Here is a 21245-nt window from a genome sequence, read left to right on the forward strand (position 1 = left end):
AACGAGCGTCAATTAGAATGTATAGTGATGTGATGTGAATGCGAGCATCAAACATTTGCGAATTTTGATTAATTCGCATCAATAAATTAAAACCCTACACGTACTAGTAAATACACCGATCCTTGCCATACATAATATTATAGATCGTAAAGGGTCAAATTTTCTGCTGCATGCTTTGCAATTGTTGGCTCATTCGCGAAGGTTTTTCATCAGCAAAATATTCTAGTAATACGGTATATATATAGATCAAACCAATGAAAATTCCACAAAGACATGTACAATCAAAATAGATCAAACAGACAATCTTATCACTATAGCAACACACACACACTACATCCACACAAGAACGAAACAGAGTTAGTTAGATAGTTAGTTCACAAAGTTCCCTAGCCCCCCTTCATACTGATCAGGATCGTACGCCTCCATAGATCGACCACCACGACCTTGATAACTCTGACTGCTACTCGTCACAGTGCGGTCCACTGCATGGGTGGGAGAGAGAGAGGGGTGAAACTATAGCCTGAGGCAACAGTGTAGAGCTTTGATACACGTACACATGCATACTAATAAAACAAAATACATAAAATTTAAGTTATTGGGAGAATTACACATATGCAGTAGGTGTGGCGGTGAGATTAACTTAAGGCAAGTCGAAGCCTCTATTATCTATAGTGTTACATGCATGGGGCTGTGGGTGGGAAACACACATTATTCACAGTTAAAAAGCAGCTCTATGAATGAATGAAGTTGGAGTGCATTTGAAGGGGGCGGAATTTTAAAGAACATGCGCGCCCACATTGAAGATAACATGCTGAAAGGGGTGGTATATATACAGCATAAAGTTGTGGTCGTTTTGACACTAATTCTGAGAAGCCCAACACGATATTAATAATAAATGCTCTTAGAGTACACACTGCAATGAAGGTCATTACCTCCTGGGTCTTCTCTCCTGTAACTGTAACTGTCTCCACCAGAGCCAGACTCCTCCCCCCGGCCACTATAACTAGCAGCTGGGTCCTCTCGCCTTCCCCCGTAACTAGCACTCGACTCCTGCCCACCACCGCCACTGCCACCACTCGGGTAATGGTCCCTTCTGAAGTCCATCCGTTTGGAGGGTGGGATCAAACGCTCCGGTAGTGACTCGGGGATGTCATTTCCGGACAGTTTGTGGTCGATTAGGAACATGGCCACAGCAAATTCGTCTCTGTCTAGTAGTCCATCTTTATCGATGTCGGAGAGGGCCCAGATTCGACGGAGGACGGAGTTAGGTAGTTTGGATTTCATCATTTCTTGACGAGCAATGTTCCCTGCGTGCGTGTGTGTGTGTGGGTGGTGGTAGTAATGAGTGTGTGTGTGTGTGTGTGTGTGTGTGTGGTGATGAGTGTGTGTGTGGGTGGTGGTGTGGATGGTAACGAGTGTGTGTGTGGGTGGTGGTGTGGGTGGCAATGAGTGTGAGTGTATGTGTGTGGGGGAGGGAGGAGTGAAAGTGATGGCTCGTGTGTACATATACAATGTAGCCTAATACTCATGCTTGCACAATAACAATTAAGCCCTACAGTAATTGGGCACGTGGTTACAACACTAAATAAACAAATAGAGCCATTAAAAGAAGATTATCGAATACACATAATCTACGTAAGGCCTCCTACTGTACAGTACATGTAGGTAACATTTGCATATACATAGCTGCAGTACACACGCAAGCAAACTCACACAAAAAAAAACCAACTCACCTGCCACCTTTCCTTGGAAGTCTGGTCTCAACTTCTCAAACACAGAATCGTAACGGGCGGAATCTTGAGCAACAATCCAGCCTTCTTCAGTAGCAGGGTGATCTTCTTTCGTGAGATCTCTCTTAGTGGAGAAAGGATCGTTGTCGGTTTGTCCAAACACGCCACCACGAATTCGTTTGTCTTTAATCATGTCTTCTTCTTTTGGTAGCATCTTCATGATATGGGAGATATCGACTGCCAGCATTTGGTCGACAATTTCAAGCAAATGTGGTTGTAGTTTCGGAAATCGTGTGAAATCATATTCTCCAAGTTTTTCTCTCATGACTTTCACGGAGGGGAAATCCCCAACAGGGATATTACGAGACTTGTGTATGGCGTTGAACACTTGGTCGAGGCTTTCAATGAGGGCATCTTTCTTGGATTGTTTTCCAAACAGAGAAGGCATTTCCCCTTTCAAGTGAGAGAGGATGAACGCTTGAACTTTCGCTAGTCGTGCTCGCTTGATCATTTCGTTGAGTTTCCGCACAGCATTTGTACGAGGAAGGCTCTGAATGTCGGCAAAAAGATCGAGTTGTTCGTCTTCGAAAAGCTTTCGGTTTTCGTCGTGATGAAGGGGCTGGTCCCAGAAAGAGCCGATGTAGACTCTAGTGACTTCCGGTGTGCCCAATACCTTTCCCAGCGACCACATTAGAGCACCGTACACACGCATGAGCTGTTGGGTTGTGATCATATCCGCTTTGTTGAGGACAATACGAATCTTGGTTTGGTTCTTCTTGATGATATTGATGACTCTTCGAAATTCATCAGAGATATCTAACTTGTGTGCATCAAAGAGGAGAATAATCATATCAGCCCGATCTGCAAACCAGCCCAGCACACCCTCAAAATCATACCCACGATGTAATCGTTGCTTCTCTCCCGATAATATTCCCGGGGTGTCAATGAGGGTTATACTCTCGAGGACTGGATTCGGCAAAAATGAAGCCTCGAATCGGCTCAAGAAAGCGTTTCCAAATGACTGCAAGGCACCAAACTGTCGTGTTGGGTCGACAGCTAAAGCATTTCCAGGAGTGACTTGCTCATTAGGGCCGTGCATGATGGCCATGAAGCGGTCGGTGGTGGGTTCAGGTCCAATCCTAATACCGGGGAAATCCTTTTCTAGTAGGTAACGAATAAAAGTGGTTTTTCCAGTGGAATATTGACCGATTAGTAGTACCATTGGTTTGGCATTGAAGTCGCCATCGTTCATGTATGGTGAGTGGAAATCTCCAAAGAGGTACGTTCGCTCTAGTGGGAGGAGCTTCTTTCGGTATGTTTGCTTGAGGCCATCGATGACATTGTTGTAGACGTCTGCCACATCACGTTGTTTCTTGTTGCCTGATAGCCAGGAGAACATGGTTGCCTACTATACTGGGAGGGTCCTGTAGGGGGTACCAATAAAGCTTTAGAGTGCTGCAACCATAATTATAATATCTCAAGAAACTGAACTAAAACTAGAAGTGTATGCACAACTACAGTACGATATGCTTGTACTTTAATACCTTCTGATAGAAACACAGCACCAAGGTTCATGAAGGCTAAAGCTTGGTAGAGAAGCATGCAGTGGTGACCTTTTCGTACTTGTAGGAGTCACATGATTAACTTTGCTGCCTCAGCAATAATTTGTTATATAATTATACAAAGGGATACAAAACGAAAAAATACATTTTTTATAAGCCACTAGAGATGTACAGTTATAAACCACTAGATTTTATAAGCCACTAGATAGATGTACATGTATAGGTTCAGTCACATCATGGTTACACATTTATACTTATACTATTTTTTTTGAAAATATTCTTCAATTCTGGTGGCTGTGTCCTCTTTTCCCAGACCGCGGACAATAGCTAGAAGTGCTTGAACAGTTGCTTCTTTTTGTTTCTTTTGTTTCCAGTATTTCAAGCATACTTGCACTGCAACCCGTATGCCTTCACTGACTTCTGCTTTCTTTACATTACCTTCTTCATAAGGTTCTAGTGACATTGCGGCAACAAGAAGTGCAGAACTATCAAAATAAGCAGCCAAATAAATCAGATCTTCATTTTTTATCACTGTATCTCGCATTGAAGCTCCCAAGCTTTCTGTGGGTCCAGCACCACCTAATGAAAAAACATATTTCTGTATCACAAAATGACAGTATCACAAAATAATAATGTAAGTTTGATCGCTATATTAATTATATAATAATAATAATAATGCAAGTTACGTTCCTGATCAGGGTGTGGTCAGTGGACTATATTCATACCTGTACATAGCTCCTCAATAGCCGTAGCCACATCATTCCGCTGAACTGTTGATGCTCTAAGACTCCGACATATATCAGAATAGGTGAGAGGAGGGCCAGTCTTCAAGCGAGCACCTATCATTTCACGCAGACAATCCCTGTTCCTGTGATTGTCATCTTTTATATTTTGGAGGGTGCCAGGATGTAATCCCAGATCAAGTCCCAGGTCGAACCAGTTTCCAGCGGCATTTATCAAGTTCTTGTAAACAGAATTCAAATCATCACCGAGAGTCAGAATTGAGGCTACAAAATTACAAGCAAATGATAAGCACAATGTCATATACATGGTTCGTGCATGTTCTATGAAATAGCTGATGAGCAACTTGTATATTATCAGTCTACACTAAGACTCCCGGAAGTGTGTATTATACAGTTCATTTGTCAATTTATATGGCCCCTTATGGGAGTTAATGATATTCATAGTTCGCGGTAGTAACAAAAACAGTAGCACTCCTTTTGTCAAGGATAACTTTTCATCAGAAGGTGCCTATAACACTAATAATGTTGAATAAATAAGCTACTAAATGTTATAAAAATGAAAGCACCACGGGTGCTGGACTCAACATTAATATTTTTTGCAATCATTATTTTGCATGCAATCTCAAAGAGTGGGTAATAATCGACCATGATTGTTGTTAAAAACGATTGATGCCAAAAGTTCAAGTCTAAAATTAATGGCTGCATCAGGAAAGCCTAGCAGCTCTCTTCTCACTCTTGCAGGTACCAATAGCTATAGCGTTCTAGTGCAAAGCTAACTACTAAGTAGAGTAGCAACACTCAGTGAACAAGTATTGCTACGGACTCTTCTGAAAAGGCTACAATGGCATTCCAAGTAAGCAAAACTAGGCATAACTTGAGAACAAAGCTTTATTTTGCAAATCCACAAATACCAATCCAAGAAAACATGACTAGAAGCCTATAGAAACTCTTACTTGCACTTCATTGATCCTTGAGCAGTTGTAACAGTACGTCTACACACACACACACACAGACACAGACACAGACACAGACACACAAACCGTATACCTCGCTTGCGCATGCACACCGAGGCATAATAAAGTGGTAAGAAGGAACTGAATAGTTACATTGAATGAAAGAAAACTGGTGATATTAATTTTTTCTGTGACTTTGATTTCTGGGCAAATCAGTACTGGGGATGCTGGACAGATACAGATAGGCCTAGACTATATAGACAACACTGGTAACTACAAGTAGACCACTAATGACCCAGGTTTGACTAAGATACTGTGTTTTGCAAGTTGCTTGTCATTGTGCACAGATGGGCGGTGCCTTTTAGTGCACTTCTATAACTAAAACAACTGCCATACTTGCTCAAATCAACAGACTGCAAGTCAACAGAGTACTGCATGTGCATATACACTAACATGCAGCTTAGCTAGATCTAACTAATATAAGTTAGCAAATTAAATTTTGTTTGCTGAATAGACACATTCACTTTACTACAGACTCAGTAGTACTATAGACAACGCCCATTTACTGTGCACAATGGCAAGCAACTTGCAAAACACATGTACAACAAAGTAAACATTGACAAAAGTGAGTAAGTTTAGCTTTTGCCTACTTGCCACTTGAGTGTCCAGAGTTTCTTGAAACTGCCTAGATAGCTAATAGAATGCTAGAAGTTAGTCTTTGCAAAGAAATAAACAGCATCGCTTTGCCAATATTTTTTTTATAGAAGGTCTTGTGTACTAACATTGGCTAAATTATTGGATATATCCTGTTTGGACTTGGGCAAATTAGTACTCCCCAGCCTGTGGCAAGTTCATGAATACTATAGCTACTAGTACTGTGACTCTGGAACCTGGCTTGCACTTCAGGACCTGGGTATAGATGCTGGAAAAACTGAAAAAAGTTGTTTCTGTTAGTAAACAATGACGTAACAGAAGTTATAATTAAATTTACAGAGAATTACTGTTACAGTAGTATTTACAAGCCACAAACAGAATTGTTGTGCGCAAGGAAATTTACTCACTATGATGCATAGCCACAAGTACATATCTGAAGCCAAATTTGGAGTCTTACTGTAGACTGTTATATGCATACATAAACTTACTAAGCGTTGGTCCAGGGTTTGCTTCAATATCTCCTGACTGTAACAGTAAGCGGAACTTCAGTAACAGTATACACAGACTGAGAGTGGGGCCGGGGGGCAACATCAGTCGATTAGTGCTCTGAACTCTCACTTGGAACTTGGTTGGCTTTTCTTGAGTCTCAAAAACTAAAAAGTTAGAGTATCCTCGATGTAACGTTGCTTCTCTCCAGATAATATTCTTGGAGTGTCAATGTCATAGGAAACTCCTACGTAAATATCCGCCCACTCCGAGTTGCGCGTTACCCTTGGTGATACATCGTGATAAGCGAAATAACAACTTTGAAGCCATAGCTGCAGTTGCACAGTAGCTAATAGACGTACTTATAGACATGGCCAGGTACATCCTTCAAAGTGATACTACTCCTTTGAGTGGGAAAAAAGCACCGTAGACTGAGTAATCCCTCTAGTATGCTCAGTTATTGCTGTTGCGTGCAAAAGGTAAGTTTTTGTGTTAGGTTATCTTCCAAACTATTGTCATAAAAGTTGCTCTTTTGTAATTGCTGAGTTAATAATGGTTGGATGCATAAGGCTATTGTTTATTTAAAGTATAAAACATTCTAATTTCCTTGTTTTTAACCACTTTAGTACATTTATATTAGGTAATCTTTGTGTTAGGTTGTCTTCTTTTTATTGTCGTTTAAAGCTTAACTATGAGCAATAATAAGTGTTACACGAGGCTTTTAAGTATTTTACTTGTGAGATACTACACTGGACTCTTATACCATATTTTATTGTCCATTTAATTGTACAGATAATTTTACTTGTACTTGTAGTATAATGCCGAAGATTAGAGCTGGCCGACGTCACCATCTCTATAAAAGCAAAAATTCCGAATGAAAGCGTCAAACACTTCAGACAATCACCAACACCATTGATAATCGGGATGCCATTGATCTATTTGAAGGTCTGAAACAAGAATTGTCGTCATCGCTGTTAAGTGGCTGGCATGTATTTGCTAACTCTGACACAATACAGATGTCTTCGGTTTCTAATTCGCCACCAGAACCTAGTGTTGTTCGCATAATTCTAACTGTGCACAAACATTTTAAATGGGCTGTACATGTGTACGGAAAGGTTGTACCCTCGAACAGTGGCTTTGTAAAAAAATTTCCAACATGCTTTAAAAACCAAAGAAGAAGTACACCACATTTGTATAAGCCTACAGGGAGCTGCTTTATGCGAAGGAAACAATGATGACTGCTTTATTGAGTTGGTAGTGAAGAGAGGTGCATGGAGTTGTCAAGAATCGTGCAGCAACAACTGTTTTACAGCTTTCTTGGATGAAAAAAATCACACTGTTCGTCACCAGAAGAACTGTGAGATTATTCTAGCCGAAAAGGGCCAATGTAGTGCCTGTCATAATTACAGGCCAACACTCTGTGCTATGTACTCCAAAAAGGAATCCTCTCAATCAAGCAAGACATCAAGCAGTAGTCATGCTAATTATCGGTATCTACAACGCAGTGAGCTTACAGACACACATGCAGAGAAAAAAGACGTGCTGATTTATCAGAAAACCGTGCTAAACAAATTAATGTCTCCAGTTTTAGCACGTTTACACATGTGCTAAACAACCTGATGTGCTAAACAACCTGATGTGCTGAATTCTAATGTGCTGAAACAGTTGTGCTGATTGTATTGTGCTAATTAAATCACATTAGAAAAACAATACATCAATACAGTATTAAAATTATATTAAACAAACGATGAGGATATAAAAGTGAAATGTTTTTTTAAACATAGTTAGTTAACCATAGCAAGTCTGCACTCAGTTCACTGCAACTGTAAGATACTGCCTTTGACTTCTCAGCATCACCTGCATGCGTGAAGTAGAAAAATATGTCACATAAAGCCAGTACAATTATAACCAAGGGTGTATATACGCCCTTGTTATAACCAAGTATAAAGTGCGTATAGATTAGGTACATAACATCAGTCATAGCATGAACAAAGTAAGATTGTTCCACTGATAGCATTCACTAGTCTGTTGACAGGAGGTGGGGTTATTCACAGCATTGCAATGAAACTTATAATGGGGCGAAATAAGAAAAGCCTTTGCTGCGATCCATGACAAATGCCGAGTGCATAAAAAAGTACATGAGCCAAAAGCAAAGAATTGTAGCTACATGCAGAAGAGTCATATAACACAGATAGGACCAAGAGGAAGAGTACGCTACTCCAATAGACGAGGCAAACTCACTATTGCATGTAACCACAGCCATGCACTTGAGATACAACAATAACAATAACAATTCTGATAAGAAAAGCAATTAGTGGTAATCATCACTAACGTTTATTCATCCATTCATCGCAGATTAATTTTAAAATTTTACAGTTTATACAACAACATGTGGTTGTGATGTATAGGTTAGACAGAATGCTTACTACGGTTAGTGGGAGTTGCATACTCTTCCTAATGAACTCTCATTATAGTCGTTTTTACACACAATTAAGTTTGCGAGACTATATAATAGTTAGACACTGTTTAGGAAGTTTCTACATGATTTAGAAGCCCAAAGGGCTGGTTGTAGTATCCTGAACGCAGTGAGGGTTCTACTAGCCCTGAGGACTTCTAAATTATGTGGAAACTTCCTAAACAGTGTCTAAGCATTTTAGATCATAGCAACCATGAGTATTTAGCCAATCAGATTTAAATGTTCTTATCTAATCTTTGCTACATGATTTTCTAAGTGAAGTACATGATTTTCTATTGAAGTACATGATTTTCTAAATTGGATAGAACATTTCCTCTAACCAATCAGATTGCAGTATTTATGACAAACATGATCTAAATAATAGTTAGACACTGTTTAGGAAGTTTCTACATGATTTAGAAGCCCAAAGGGCTGGTTGTAGTATCCCGAACGCAGTGAGGGTTCTACTAGCCCTGAGGACTTCTAAATCATGTGGAAACTTCCTAAACAGTGTCTAAGCATTTTAGATCATAGCAACCATGAGTATTTAGCCAATCAGATTTGAATGTTCTTATCTAATCTTTGCTACATGATTTTCTAAGTGAAGTACATGATTTTCTAAATTGGATAGAACATTTCCTCTAACCAATCAGATTGCAGTATTTATGACAAACATGATCTAAGAGTATTTAGCCAATCAGATTTGAATGTTCTTATCTAATCTTTGCTACATGATTTTCTATTGAAGTACATGATTTTCTATTGAAGTACATGATTTTCTAAATTGGATAGAACATTTCCTCTAACCAATCAGATTGCAGTATTTATGACAAACATGATCTAAAATAATACAAATGAGTTCTTGTTATGCTATTATAGAGCAGCATCAATATTTGGGCCCATCAATTATCTCGTATAGAGAGCAGATTGAGAAGTTGTCTTCCGCCGACAATAATCGTTGTAAGGGCTAAACAACAAAGCTTAATACGAAAGTTTAATTTAACAATGTGTGTATAAAAGCTAGCTATGTAGCTTTATGTTATGTAGCTTTGGCACCTCTACCGAGGCATCAGCACCTGTGGTGCTTTCATTATTGTATATTTACAATGATGTCATTGCACAAATCCTAGCAAAATAACACCGATACGGTATTTCATTATTGGTGACACCACATAATATAATATAGTAGATAGTCTTGATTTCCAGAGGACGTGGCCAGACTACATGTATTCTAGATGAATAAAAACATTAATAACAAAAATAGATGCATGTCTACTGCACAAAAAAATTTAAACTAAGAAAGTAATCTAGTTATGTATGCAGTCACATTTCAATGGTTTTCACGAAAGTACCTTTCAATGTTTCTAACTATGTCCCCTCTTTTCAGCTTGCGGACAATATCTAAAAGTGCTTGAAACGTTGCTTTTTCAGGCTCTCTTTTCTTCCAGCATGACAAACAGTAAAGTACTGCCTTTTGTGCATGTACTGGTATTGTCTTTTTTCGCTGCATCAGATTTTTCGGCGGGGGTAAGTTCTAGTAAGTCAACAAGAAAGTCAACACAGTCAAAAAAATCAGCCAAATGAACGAGATCAGATGATGGTATCTCCATGCTATGAGAGTTGACTGCTAGACCTGAGCTTCTCTTTGTTGAGCTCTCTTGAATTCCGTCAAGTTCACCTACAGAACAATGATGTGAAAGCCTCAAACCTTATCAATTATTGTACAGTGACACATACAGCCAGGAGTGCATGAATAGCCTATAAATAAAAAGTATGCTATTATTGTGTATTTAGGTACATACAGCTGTTTGCACAGACCTTGCAAAATACTAAATCATTCACTGCATTACCACAAACCACTATACAATGTTGCTATGCAAACAATTAGATATAGAGTGGAAATCTCCAAAGAGGTACGTTTGCTCTAGTGGGAGGAGCTTCTTTCGATACGTTTGCTTGAGGCCATCGATGACATTGTTAATTGTAGACGTCTGCCACATCACGTTGTTTCTTGTTGCCTGAGAGCCAGGAGAACATGGTTGCCTACTGGGAGGGTCCTGCAGGGGATACAAATAAAGCTTTAGCCTCGATTCCAAGCCGCTGAGAAAGACGGCCTGGTATACACTGTTTACGCATGCGCCAGAATTACCCAGAATCTGGGTAATCGTAAATTGCAGTATATTTATCAGTATTCTTATTCCGCATTAGTTTGTAAAACATTGATATCCGTTTCATTTATAATGATGTCATTGAAAAAAGAAATCTAGTCCAAGTTGTGTAATGGCTGCTGCCTTCTCTTCTGCTCTCGCGTACGCGTTATCCTGTGTTGGAAAACCAGGTCTAGTCTTGAGAGACAAGCAGTTGGAGGCGTTGAAGTGTCTGTACGCTGGTGTTTATGTGGGTACCGTACAGACCGGCTATGGCAAGTCCCAGAGCAAGTCCATCTGCTTTCCAGACACTCTCTTTCTTGATTGATGTGAAGCTTGACAGGACCAGTGCACCTCTCTCTGAAAGAAGTGTTGTGATGGTGATTTCTCCTCTTGTTTCTCTGAGTGAAGCCATCTTCAAAGTGTTGGTGTGTCTGTTCGACGTCCAGTGCCATTCTCTCTGGAAGGAAGTATTGTTGTGACATTTGCCGAAAATTGGTCACAGAGTAAGTACGTGGTATCTGATCCGATCGAGAACTGTGTGGCCTGAATGTGTTTACAATCCGAGGGACTTATGTGTATCCGATCCGAGGGACTTGTTGCTTGAGTGTGTATTAATGGATAGTGCTTTCAATGGTAAATCTATTGTGTAAATCAATAAGTAGTCCTCACATTATGTTACGTCACAGCCACTGTACTTATCCACATTTATTTTTTACCCACAGGTTTAACTAATTTCTTATGAGATTAACTTGTCGCCTGAGTGTGTATCCGATCCGAGCCTCAAGTTAATGAATAAATCTACAGACCTGATGTTTTACTTAGCTGTCTCTGTCTACAGTATATACAGAGAGGTAGCCTCTTCTTTTTCTTTTTACTGTTCTTTATCACAATAACTGTTTTAAGGTTCAATGAGATAAAATACGGTAAATAATAAATTAATTGTCCACCCACGCGCCAACAGTAAATACCAGGCCCACTATTCAAGGGGCTGGAGTCGAGGCTAATAAAGCTTTAGAATTAAGATGCTGCAACCATAATAATTTAAGAAACTGAACTAAAACTAGATGTATATACGTGTATGCACAACTACAGTACGATATGCATGCTTTAATACCTTCTGATAGGAACACAGCACCAAGGTTCATGAAGGTTTCTAAAGCTTGTAGAGAAGCGCAGCGTTCTTGACCTTTTCGTATTAGGAGTCACATGATTAACTTCGCTGCCTCAGCAATAATTATTTTGTTTATAAAACAAAAAGTGAAGATATACAAAATGAAAAAATACAATGCAGATGTAAGCCACTAGATACATGTATGGGTTGAGTCACATCATGGTTGGACATGTATACTGTTTTTCAAAATATAAATGAATTTTGTCGGCTGTGTACTTTTGTCCCAGACCGCGGACAATAGTTAGAAGTGCTTGAACAGTTGCTTCTTTGGGTTTCCTTCTTTTCCAGTATTTCAAGCATAGATGTACTGCAATCCGTGTGCCTTGACTGAACTCTGCTCTCCTTACATCACCGTCTTCATGAGGGTCTAGTGGTATTGCGGCAGCAAGAAGTGCAGCACTATCAAAATAAGCAGCCAAATAAATCAGATCTTCATCTTTTATCACCGTATCTAGCAATGAATTTCCCAAGCTCTCTGTGAGTCCAGCACCACCTAATGAACAATATTATTATTATATTTACAGAGTCACTATAATTGTATATTGTGCTGTTGTACTACAGGCACATAATTAATTTATAAGTGATATAGGATGGAACATTCAATAATGACTCTAACCCTCCAAACTAAGTAAAAAGTGAGACATACAGTACCTCTCCAAATAAAGCTGTGCTTCTTCTATTCAGATTCTTATTTGAAAAATTTTACAGCGATCTTTCAAAGATGCGTCCTTTACTTTATCACCACTCACACAAACTACCGATTAGCTAACTCACTGGTTGGTCCAGGAGTCGTTGTGGATAATGTTTGCCTCATAGATGGCCCTAGTGAAGTATCGTCCTCTGAGTAATTGGATGCTATTGTATTTAAGCACATAATTATTATGTAAGCTACGTTCCTGGTTAATTAACTATATACCCATTCACATACCTTGACTATACTCATAGAAATGCTTTTAGCGTGGTCGTAAGTTAGCCTCATGACTATTCATACCTTTACATGCCTCCTCTATAGCCTCAGCGACATCATTCCGATCAACTGTTGGTGCTCTGAGACTCCGACATATGTCAGAATAGGTGAGAGGGCCAGTCTTCAAGCGAGCAGCTATCATTTCACGTAGACAGTCCTTGTTCCTGTGATAGTCATCTTTTATATCATCGAGGGTGCCATTACCTAATCCCAGATCAAGTCCCAGGTCCTTCCAGTTTCCAGCGGCTTTTATCAGGTTCTTGTAAACAGAATTCAAATCACCGAGAGTCAGAATTGAGGCTACAAAAATTACAAGCAAATTATAAGTACACAATGTCATACACATGGCTCGTGCATGTTCTGTGAATAGCAAGTTGTATTAATAGCATACATAAAGAGACTGCTTACCAAGCGTTGGTCCAGGGTTTGCTTCAACATCTCCTGACTGTAACAGTAAGCGGAATATCAGTAACAGTATACACAGACTGAGAGTGGGGGGCAACATCAGTCGATTAGTGCTCTGAACTCTCATTTGGAACTTGGTAGGCTTCTCTTGAGTATCAACAACTAGAAAGCAAGAGTATCCTCGATGTAATCGTTGCTTCTCTCCCAATAATATTCCCGGAGTGTCGATGAGGGTTATACTCTCGAGGACTGGACTCGGCAAAAACGAAGCCTCGAATCGGCTCAAGAAAGTGTTTCCAAACGACTGCAAGGCACCAAACTGTCGTGTTGGGTCGACAGCTAAAGCATTTCCAGGAGTGACTTGCTCATTAGGGCCATGCATGATGGCCATGAAGCGATCGGTGGTGGGTTCAGGTCCAATCCTAATACCAGGGAAAGGTTTTAGAAAGCACTAGTAGTCTACATCACAGCATAAAAAAAATGTAATGACTAGAACTAGATAGTCTGATGTGTATGTGTATGCATAACTAGTAGTTAGCTATACATACGATATCGATATGTGTGCATATTGTGTTTTTCATAATACCTTCTGATAGGGAGCTCGAGTGGAGTTCTTCAAACATTGACATTGACATCAACAATAAAATTATAATAATTGTCATTGTCAATGTTTATAGAAGTCACATGATTCACTCTGCTGTCTCAGCAATAAAATAATACATTTTCACAAAAATAGTATGACAACATTTTATATAGACTAGACCAGTCGCACATATTATATATATATACATTTACACATCATGGTAGCGAATTGCAAAAATTTTCAATGCTAATGGCTGTGTCCTCTTTTCCCAGCCTGCGTACAATAGTTAGAAGTGCTTGATATGTTGCTTCTTTGGGTTTTCTTCTTTTCCAGCATTTTAGGCATACTTGTACTGCAATCCTTGTGTTCTCTGCTCTCCTTACATCACCTTCTTCATGAGGGTCTAGTGATATTGAGGCAGCAAGAAGTGTAGCACTATCAAAATAACGGGCCAAATGAATCAGATCTTCATCTTTTATCACCGTATCTAGCTTTGAAATTCCAAAGCCTTCTGTGAGTCCAGCACCACCTAATGAACAATATTATATTCACAGAGTATGTATCACAATGTAATAATTATACATATAAACATTCGCATTTATTTCAGCAACGGTTGGCGCTTCTCTAAAAAATTATGCTGATGCTGACGTGGCGCTGTAATTACATCATCAATTACGGTAATTATAATGATATAAACCAAGTAAATTAATACAGTGCATGCAATAATGGCCCCTCCAAACTAAGTAAAAGTGAGACATACAGTACCTCTCCAAATAAAGCTGTGCTTCTTCTATTCAGATTCTTATTGTATAGCGATCTTTCAAAGATGCGTCCTTTACTTTATCACCACTCACACAAACTACCGATTAGCTAACTCACTGGTTGGTCCAGGAGTCGTTGTGGATAATGTTTGCCTCATAGATGGCCCTAGTGAAGTATCGTCCTCTGAGTAATTGGATGTTAAACAATTTTGTATTATTATGTAAGTTACGCTCCTGGGTTAACTATATACCCATTCACATACCTTGACTATACTCATAGAAATGCTCGTAGTGTGTGGGCGAGGTTAGCCTCACGACTATTCATACCTGTACATTCCTTCTCTATAGTCGCAGCGAGAACATCTCGATCAACTGTTGGTGATCTGAGACTCTGACATATTTTAGAATAAGTGAGAGGAGGGCTAGTCTTCAAGCGAGCAGCTAGCATTTCACATAGATAGTCCTTGTTCCCGTGATAGTCATCTCTTATATCTTTGAGGGTTCCATGACGTAATCCCAGGGCAAGTCCCAGGTAGAACCAGTCTGCAGCGACTTGTATCAGTTTCTCGTTAACAGAATTCAAATCATCGATAGTCAGAATGGAGCCTACAAAAAAACGAAAAAATATACATGGTTTATACAAGTTTTATGTGCATACATAAAGAGACACTGCTTACCAAGCGTTGGTCCAGGGTTTGCTTCAACATCTCCTGACTGTAACAGTAAGCGGAATATCAGTAACAGTATACACAGACTGAGAGTGGGGGGCAACATCAGTCGATTAGTGCTCTGAACTCTCACTTGGAACTTGGTCGGCTTTTCTTGAGTATCAAACACTAGAAAGTAAGAGTATCCTCGATGTAAACGTTGCTTCTCTCCCAATAATACTCCCTGAGTGTCGATGAGGGTTATACTCTCGAGGACTGGACTTGAAGCCTCGAATCGGCTCAAGAAAGCGTTTCCAAACGACTGCAAGGCACCGAACTGTAGTGTTTGGTCGACAGCTAAAGCATTTCCAGGAGTGACTTGCTCATTAGGCCCATGCATGATGGCCATGAAGCGATCAGTGGTGGGTTCAGGTCCAATCCTAATACCGGGAAAGCTTTAGAATGCTGCTAGACTAACTTATTAAAATAGATCACAGAATAAGAAACACTAGAACTAGATGTGTATGCATAACTACAGTACGATATGCATGCTTTATAATACCTTCTGATAGGAACACAGCACCAAGGTTCATGAAGCAGTGAGTTTCTACACTATCTATATCTATGGTTTCACTGTGGAGGTTCGAACTTGACCTGTCACATGATTTGTCTCTGACTGGGTGAGGATCTTTACCACTTTACCATGCACCTAACCGAGGATCGTCAGGAGAAAAGGTCTTAATTGCTTCTGAGGACTTTACCATTCATCTACTCTTCCATTAGTATCTCCAATTCACAAGTGGAATTCCTCCGAAGCAGCTTTATTAAGACCTTTTGACCCTGACAATCCTCCTCTGAGCCCTATTCGACTTGCAAGCCGTTACTGTTGCACGTGAGTCTACCTAACCATTGTGTACGGTACTTCATAATTTTACTGGTGACACCACATGTACAATCATGTACATGTATATAGGAACAGGATAACAAAAATAGATATAAAAATAGATCTACTGCATGTGCACAAAAAAAGTTTACTAAGAAAGGAATCTAGTCATGCATGCATGCAGTCACATTTCAATAGTTTTTATGAAAGTACCTTTCAATGTTTCTAACTATGTCCCCTCTTTTCAGCTTGCGGACAATATCTAAAAGTGCTTGAAACGTTGCTTTTTCAGGCTCTCTTTTCTTCCAGCATGACAAACAGTAAAGTACTGCCTTTTGTGCACTGGTATTGTCTTTTTTCATTGCATCAGATTTTTCGGCGGGGGTTAGTTCTAGTAAGTCAACAAGAAAGTCAACACAGTCGAAAAAAGAAGCCAAATGAACGAGATCAGATGATGGTATCTCCATGCTGTAAGAGTTGACTGCTAGACCTGAGCTTCTCTTTGTTGAACTTTCTTGGATCCCGTCAAGTTCACCTACAGAACAATGATAAAAGCCTTAAACCTTATCAGGAAATCAAACAATGTTCCATTGTACAGTGACACTATAATTATAGCCAGGAGTGCACGAATAGCATACAATTGTAATAAGTATAATAATACCGTATAGCAGGTAATTTCACGAATGAAGCGTCGACCTTGCCTACCTTTACCTACAGTGCAACCAGCAACCACGAAAATATTACCCCCAAAATGTCTCAATATTGCTGAACCACGAATATTTTGTCCCCCGAAAATTACCTATTATACATAATGATTGCAAGTTACGTTCCTGATCAGGATGTGGTCAACTATATCTATTCACACATACCTAACTAAGTACTGATGTTTATCCATTAGAAATAACATTGTAAGTGTGGGTCAAAGCTATCACTATCAGTGCATACCTGTACATGCCTCCTCTATAGCCTCAGCGAGGACATCTTGTTTAACTGATGGTGCTCTGAGACTCTGACATATTTCAGAATAGGTGAGAGGGCCAGTCTTCAGGCGAACAGCTATCATGTCACGTAGACAGGTTTGATTGTCTCGATGTTTATCACTGATATTATTGAGGATGTCAAATGCTAATCCCAGATCAAGTCCCAGGTCGAACCAGTTTCCAGCGGCTTTTATCAAGTTCTTATAAACAGAATTCAAATCATCGAGAGTCAGAATTGAGGCTACAAAAATTACAAGCAAATGATGAGTACAATGTCGTACACATGGTTCGTGCATGTTTTATAAAATAGCTGATGAGCAACTTGCATATTATATACGCATACATAAGGAGACACTGCTTACCAAGCGTTGGTCCAGGGTTTGCTTCAACATCTCCTGACTGTAACAGTAAGCGGAATATCAGTAACAGTATACACAGACTGAGAGTGGGGGGCAACATCAGTCGATTAGTGTTCTGAACTCTCACTTGGAACTTGGTAGGCTTTTCAAAAACTAAAACGTAAGAGTACTTTAAAGCAGTTGAATATTGACCAATTAGTAGTACCATTGGTTTCGCATTGAAGTCGCCATTGTTCATGTATGGTGAGTGGAAATCTCCAAAGAGGTATGTTTGCTCTAGTGGGAGGAGCCTCTTTCGATACGTTTGCTTGAGGCCATCGATGACATTGTTGTAGACGTCTGCTACATCACATTGTTTCTTGTTGCCTGATAGCCAAGAAAACATGGTCGCCTACTAGTATATACTGGGAGGGTCCTGTAGGGGAATACGAATAAAGCATTAGAATACCCGAACCATAGATTATAAAACATATACATGTATAAATTGTACATGACTGTACGCCACGCCCTTGACTGTACTACATACACAAAAAAAAAGGAACAATTAGATCTATGTGCATGCATTATCACAATACGTTATGTGTGCATTTAATACAATACCTTAGTTTCTGATAGGCACAGCAGCAAGGATTAGCCCTCTAACTATATATCTATGGATTAGCTAGCTAGCTACATATAGACAGAGATACAAAAGAAAGGGGATTGGAAACGAAATTTTTACGAAATTTTTGCGTGAAGCATTCCGCGTTATAGGGCGTGGCTAAAACTACAAAGGATTATATTTATAGTCAGCATGCTCATTACCTGTCTTGACTGCTCTACAATGTGCTGTACATAGAAACAGTGAAATTGATCATTTTTAATGTTGATTTTTCTAAAAAGTAAAGAGAATTTAGCTCTAAAAAATCGACTAAGCAACGCAGCCACTATTACTAGACAAATAAATGCTATGCAAGAAGAAATAGCCTTTACTATGAAGTCGTAGGAGGGACAGGCCCGTGGTGTGTCTAAAAGTATACTAAAGCAGTTTAAAGGACTATACTGCAAACGTTTATGAACAGTACAGCTTATTTATAGCATGAAGCCATTCTATGTAGCACTTAGATACATAATAACCAAGTCAAGCAATGTCCTTTGCTGTTTTGACTTCACAGGAGGGACAGAGAAAAGTTGACATAGAGTAATTCAAGCTAAACTCAAAAAAATTGGAAACAGAGTAAAGACAACAGACTTAGAGCTTGTCAGTGGTATAAGCTTACTTCTCTCAAGTATCTCCCAGGCCCTGAGTGATCTCTAGTGGATAGGAGAGCTAGAAACCAGGGATACAAAACCGTAGCGCAGTCCTCCATGCAATTATTTGCGAGCACAATAATTACACGGAGTGCTTCACCGGATGTCAGTCCTTTTACATAGGGCGTGGGCGGTCGTTTCCAATCCCCTTTCTTTTGTATCTCTGGTATCTCTGATATAGATATGTACGTACGTACGTACGTAGCTAGCTAGCTGTGAATAATTTTCTGTGCGCACTATACTATAGGGTCAAAGTTTGAACAACACAGTCACATGATTAATTTTTTGTCTCTGAACTATGAATACTGTACCAGAGGGCGACATAGGTTGACCTTTTGCTAATCGGTCGCTAATCCCGCTAGTAGCCCAGAATCCAGCAATCTGATTGGTCAGTACAGGGTTTATATTTCCCATATTAACCTGTAAAAACCTGTAATTTTCATGTTCACAACAACCATTCATTATTAATTTTTGTGTTTTTCAAACATGTTTTTTGTAGATTGTATTACCGTATATCTTCTAATTTATCGGACAGTAAAAAATAATTATTTTGGAAATTGTCCGGGTATAATTGGAACAGATTTTTATAGAGCATGCGAAGTGTCCGGAATAATTAGAACAAGCAAGCAGCTGCATGCGAGCTAGCTAAGTTTAATAGAACAGGGTACGACTGAATAGATGCACTAACTATCTAAAACTAGCTACTCAAAGCTATCTAACTGCAGCACTCCAAGTCTTACTTGCCGTCTGTGAATGTAAACTCTACTTTTCAAAGTATTGTCCAGATATTTAGAACAAATGTAATATTAAAGCACTGGAGTGTCCGTTGTATTAGAACAACAAATATTGCCCAAAAGAGTGTCCGGGGTAATTAGAAGTGTCCGATAAATTAGAAGATATACGGTATAAAAAACAATGAGAAGTAACTGTTCTGTTTTTGGTAATGACAAAAAATTATAATGTTCAGTCGCTGTCTAGTAGCAGCAGTTGCACGGAGTATGTATTAGAGGTTCAGCCTTCTTTTGTGACCCTAGTCCAGCTCTCTGCAAGCGCTTCATTTCGGAGTCGAGGCACACTCGAAAGTCAGCAAAACAAGCATCTTTGAACAAGTCAATCCCGGGATTTCCATTCTAATTATTCACCTTATGCAGATATCACTATCCAAACTGTACACTGCACCTGCCGTGATAAGAGGCTTGCAGACATTTTGCTTCATTCGCTTTGAGAAGATTGTGCAGGTTCTGTTGGCTCGTCCAGCTCCTCCTCCTTTCTTTGTCTGTAGAGAGAGTAGCCAGCTCCGCCTCCACATTAATGTCATAGAGGGCGGGGTCTATGGGCTCGGTCATTATTATGCCGAGTACCTTATTCAGAAAAGAGCTTGTCTAGGCCTAGGTCTTCGCTAGCCTCGATCCCAGGCCGAGTTTTCGCTTTTATAACGGTTAGGCGAACAACCAGTTGTTCGCCTAACTGTTATAAAAGCGAAGTTGTTCGCCTAACCGTTATAAAAGCGAAGTTGTTCGTCTGACCGTTATAAAAGCGAAAACTCGGCCTGGGATCGAGGCTAGGTCTTCGCCCGCGTCCATTAGTTTTTGAAATGAACCTAGCAACTAATTCCCATAGATGGTACCTCCTAAACAGTATCTAACTATTATATGTAACGCGCACATTTACCTAGTCTAGGTAAATGTGGGCGTTACATCCTGTCTCTAGGCTAGAGGAAGGTTGTGGCTCTGCGTCATAGTTTATCATCAAGTTTCACGCAGAGGAATTATGTAAGGGGTTATGTAAGTGTACGGAGAAAGAAGAGAATATACGGAAGCACAACACCAAAACTTGCTCTCCTAGCCTGTAGCTAGCTAAAAGACTACCAACGATCACAGTACTCCACAGTAGTTATAAATAATGCCTAGCTATAATTATCCCGTGACATAAGAGCATAGTCATAGTTGAAGAAATGGGCTAATAGTAATCACTTCCTATAAACTTACTAGTCTCGAATACCCGCCTCAACCTGGTATTCGAGACTATAAACTTACAGTGTAAGAATTGTTGCGCTTTCTATGGCTCCTGTCTTAATGTAACACTTACAGTAGATTTCTAATGATACTAAGATTGATAGACTAGCAGAAGATGCCTCTTGGAAGAGACTTCCAGATCGAGGAAAAGACAATAAAATAGCGCTGACAGTGCATAAAATACCTGCTGAGTCACCACAAAAATTATGTGGGCGTGGACATCTTGTCATGAATGCGTAACACAACAACTAAACTGTATGCCCCCCCCCCCCTCTTATCTTTTGGTCTGTTGCTTTTGTACATTTGTATTGTTTTGATAATTATTACAAAACAAAAAAACAAAAACAAAAAATTAGCTAATTAACAAAAGCAACCTATGTACCTCCTCTGCTAGCCTCGATTCCAAGCCGCTGAGAAAGGCCAACTATTCAAGGGGCTGGAGTCGAGGCTA

The 21245-nt window shown here is 39.7% G+C and overlaps 5 protein-coding genes and 1 long non-coding RNA gene across 8 annotated transcripts; 1 reads left to right on the forward strand and 5 right to left on the reverse strand.

The window, feature by feature from the left end:
* Positions 1-240: 240 nt before the first annotated feature.
* Positions 241-11876, reverse strand: LOC135347343 (EH domain-containing protein 1-like). Of its 2 annotated transcripts, none has more exons than XM_064545299.1 (4): positions 11848-11876; positions 1734-2869; positions 933-1307; positions 241-482 (listed from the first exon to the last, which is right to left on the reverse strand). In XM_064545299.1, exons 2-4 carry the CDS (start codon positions 2836-2838, stop codon positions 370-372), a joined length of 1593 nt encoding a protein of 530 aa, XP_064401369.1. In that variant the 5' UTR covers positions 2839-2869; positions 11848-11876; the 3' UTR covers positions 241-369. The 2 variants fall into 2 exon arrangements, with proteins under 2 accessions (XP_064401369.1, XP_064401368.1); XM_064545298.1 differs by lacking the exon at positions 11848-11876 and adding an exon at positions 3275-3382 and having other exon boundaries at positions 1734-3154.
* On the reverse strand, positions 3376-6370 carry LOC135347351 (uncharacterized). Its single transcript, XM_064545310.1, has 3 exons — positions 6131-6370; positions 4018-4299; positions 3376-3871 (listed from the first exon to the last, which is right to left on the reverse strand). Exons 1-3 carry the CDS (start codon positions 6231-6233, stop codon positions 3552-3554), a joined length of 705 nt encoding a protein of 234 aa, XP_064401380.1. The 5' UTR covers positions 6234-6370; the 3' UTR covers positions 3376-3551.
* On the forward strand, positions 6393-11733 carry LOC135347353 (uncharacterized). Its single transcript, XR_010398340.1, has 3 exons — positions 6393-6607; positions 6921-11366; positions 11456-11733. It is a non-coding gene; the product is annotated as an uncharacterized LOC135347353 (long non-coding RNA).
* Positions 11877-11943: 67 nt separating the features above from the next.
* On the reverse strand, positions 11944-13958 carry LOC135347346 (uncharacterized). 2 transcript variants are annotated; one of them, XM_064545303.1, is made up of 5 exons: positions 13863-13958; positions 13280-13698; positions 12896-13171; positions 12679-12759; positions 11944-12397 (listed from the first exon to the last, which is right to left on the reverse strand). In XM_064545303.1, the coding sequence occupies exons 2-5, from the start codon at positions 13665-13667 to the stop codon at positions 12057-12059; spliced, it is 1086 nt and encodes a 361-aa protein (XP_064401373.1). In that variant the 5' UTR covers positions 13668-13698; positions 13863-13958; the 3' UTR covers positions 11944-12056. The 2 variants fall into 2 exon arrangements, with proteins under 2 accessions (XP_064401373.1, XP_064401374.1); XM_064545304.1 differs by having other exon boundaries at positions 12679-12744; positions 13863-13957.
* Positions 13959-13978: 20 nt separating this feature from the next.
* LOC135347347 (uncharacterized) lies at positions 13979-15982 on the reverse strand. The gene is made up of 5 exons (XM_064545305.1): positions 15830-15982; positions 15298-15707; positions 14948-15226; positions 14739-14804; positions 13979-14388 (listed from the first exon to the last, which is right to left on the reverse strand). Exons 2-5 carry the CDS (start codon positions 15674-15676, stop codon positions 14075-14077), a joined length of 1038 nt encoding a protein of 345 aa, XP_064401375.1. The 5' UTR covers positions 15677-15707; positions 15830-15982; the 3' UTR covers positions 13979-14074.
* Positions 15983-16237: 255 nt separating this feature from the next.
* On the reverse strand, positions 16238-17874 carry LOC135347348 (uncharacterized). Its single transcript, XM_064545306.1, has 3 exons — positions 17493-17874; positions 17096-17371; positions 16238-16685 (listed from the first exon to the last, which is right to left on the reverse strand). Exons 1-3 carry the CDS (start codon positions 17872-17874, stop codon positions 16342-16344), a joined length of 1002 nt encoding a protein of 333 aa, XP_064401376.1. The 3' UTR covers positions 16238-16341.
* Between the last annotated feature and the right edge of the window lie 3371 nt (positions 17875-21245).

The sequence above is a fragment of the Halichondria panicea genome, chromosome 14, assembly GCF_963675165.1.
Source record: "Halichondria panicea chromosome 14, odHalPani1.1, whole genome shotgun sequence".
Taxonomy (NCBI): domain Eukaryota; kingdom Metazoa; phylum Porifera; class Demospongiae; order Suberitida; family Halichondriidae; genus Halichondria; species Halichondria panicea.

What these genes read in the sequence shown, in the direction of transcription:
- LOC135347348 (XM_064545306.1), bottom strand. Translation starts at nt 17,874, where the DNA reads ATGTTTTCTTGGCTATCAGGCAACAAGAAACAATGTGATGTAGCAGAC. An exon ending in AAACCCTGGACCAACGCTTG is followed by an intron (nt 17,372 to 17,492) that starts GTAAGCAGTGTC and finishes TAATTTTTGTAG; the next exon opens with CCTCAATTCTGACTCTCGAT. An exon ending in TATAGAGGAGGCATGTACAG is followed by an intron (nt 16,686 to 17,095) that starts GTATGCACTGAT and finishes ATTGTTCTGTAG; the next exon opens with GTGAACTTGACGGGATCCAA.
- LOC135347347 (XM_064545305.1), bottom strand. Translation starts at nt 15,676, where the DNA reads ATGGCCATCATGCATGGGCCTAATGAGCAAGTCACTCCTGGAAATGCT. An exon ending in AAACCCTGGACCAACGCTTG is followed by an intron (nt 15,227 to 15,297) that starts GTAAGCAGTGTC and finishes GTTTTTTTGTAG; the next exon opens with GCTCCATTCTGACTATCGAT. An exon ending in TATAGAGAAGGAATGTACAG is followed by an intron (nt 14,805 to 14,947) that starts GTATGAATAGTC and finishes CCAATTACTCAG; the next exon opens with AGGACGATACTTCACTAGGG.
- LOC135347346 (XM_064545303.1), bottom strand. Translation starts at nt 13,667, where the DNA reads ATGGCCATCATGCATGGCCCTAATGAGCAAGTCACTCCTGGAAATGCT. An exon ending in AAACCCTGGACCAACGCTTG is followed by an intron (nt 13,172 to 13,279) that starts GTAAGCAGTCTC and finishes TAATTTTTGTAG; the next exon opens with CCTCAATTCTGACTCTCGGT. An exon ending in TATAGAGGAGGCATGTAAAG is followed by an intron (nt 12,760 to 12,895) that starts GTATGAATAGTC and finishes TAAATACAATAG; the next exon opens with CATCCAATTACTCAGAGGAC.
- LOC135347343 (XM_064545298.1), bottom strand. Translation starts at nt 3,129, where the DNA reads ATGTTCTCCTGGCTATCAGGCAACAAGAAACAACGTGATGTGGCAGAC. An exon ending in CTTCCAAGGAAAGGTGGCAG is followed by an intron (nt 1,308 to 1,733) that starts GTGAGTTGGTTT and finishes ACACGCACGCAG; the next exon opens with GGAACATTGCTCGTCAAGAA. An exon ending in CAGGAGAGAAGACCCAGGAG is followed by an intron (nt 483 to 932) that starts GTAATGACCTTC and finishes CCACCCATGCAG; the next exon opens with TGGACCGCACTGTGACGAGT.
- LOC135347351 (XM_064545310.1), bottom strand. Translation starts at nt 6,233, where the DNA reads ATGTTGCCCCCCGGCCCCACTCTCAGTCTGTGTATACTGTTACTGAAG. An exon ending in AAACCCTGGACCAACGCTTA is followed by an intron (nt 4,300 to 6,130) that starts GTAAGTTTATGT and finishes GTAATTTTGTAG; the next exon opens with CCTCAATTCTGACTCTCGGT. An exon ending in TATTGAGGAGCTATGTACAG is followed by an intron (nt 3,872 to 4,017) that starts GTATGAATATAG and finishes TTTTTTCATTAG; the next exon opens with GTGGTGCTGGACCCACAGAA.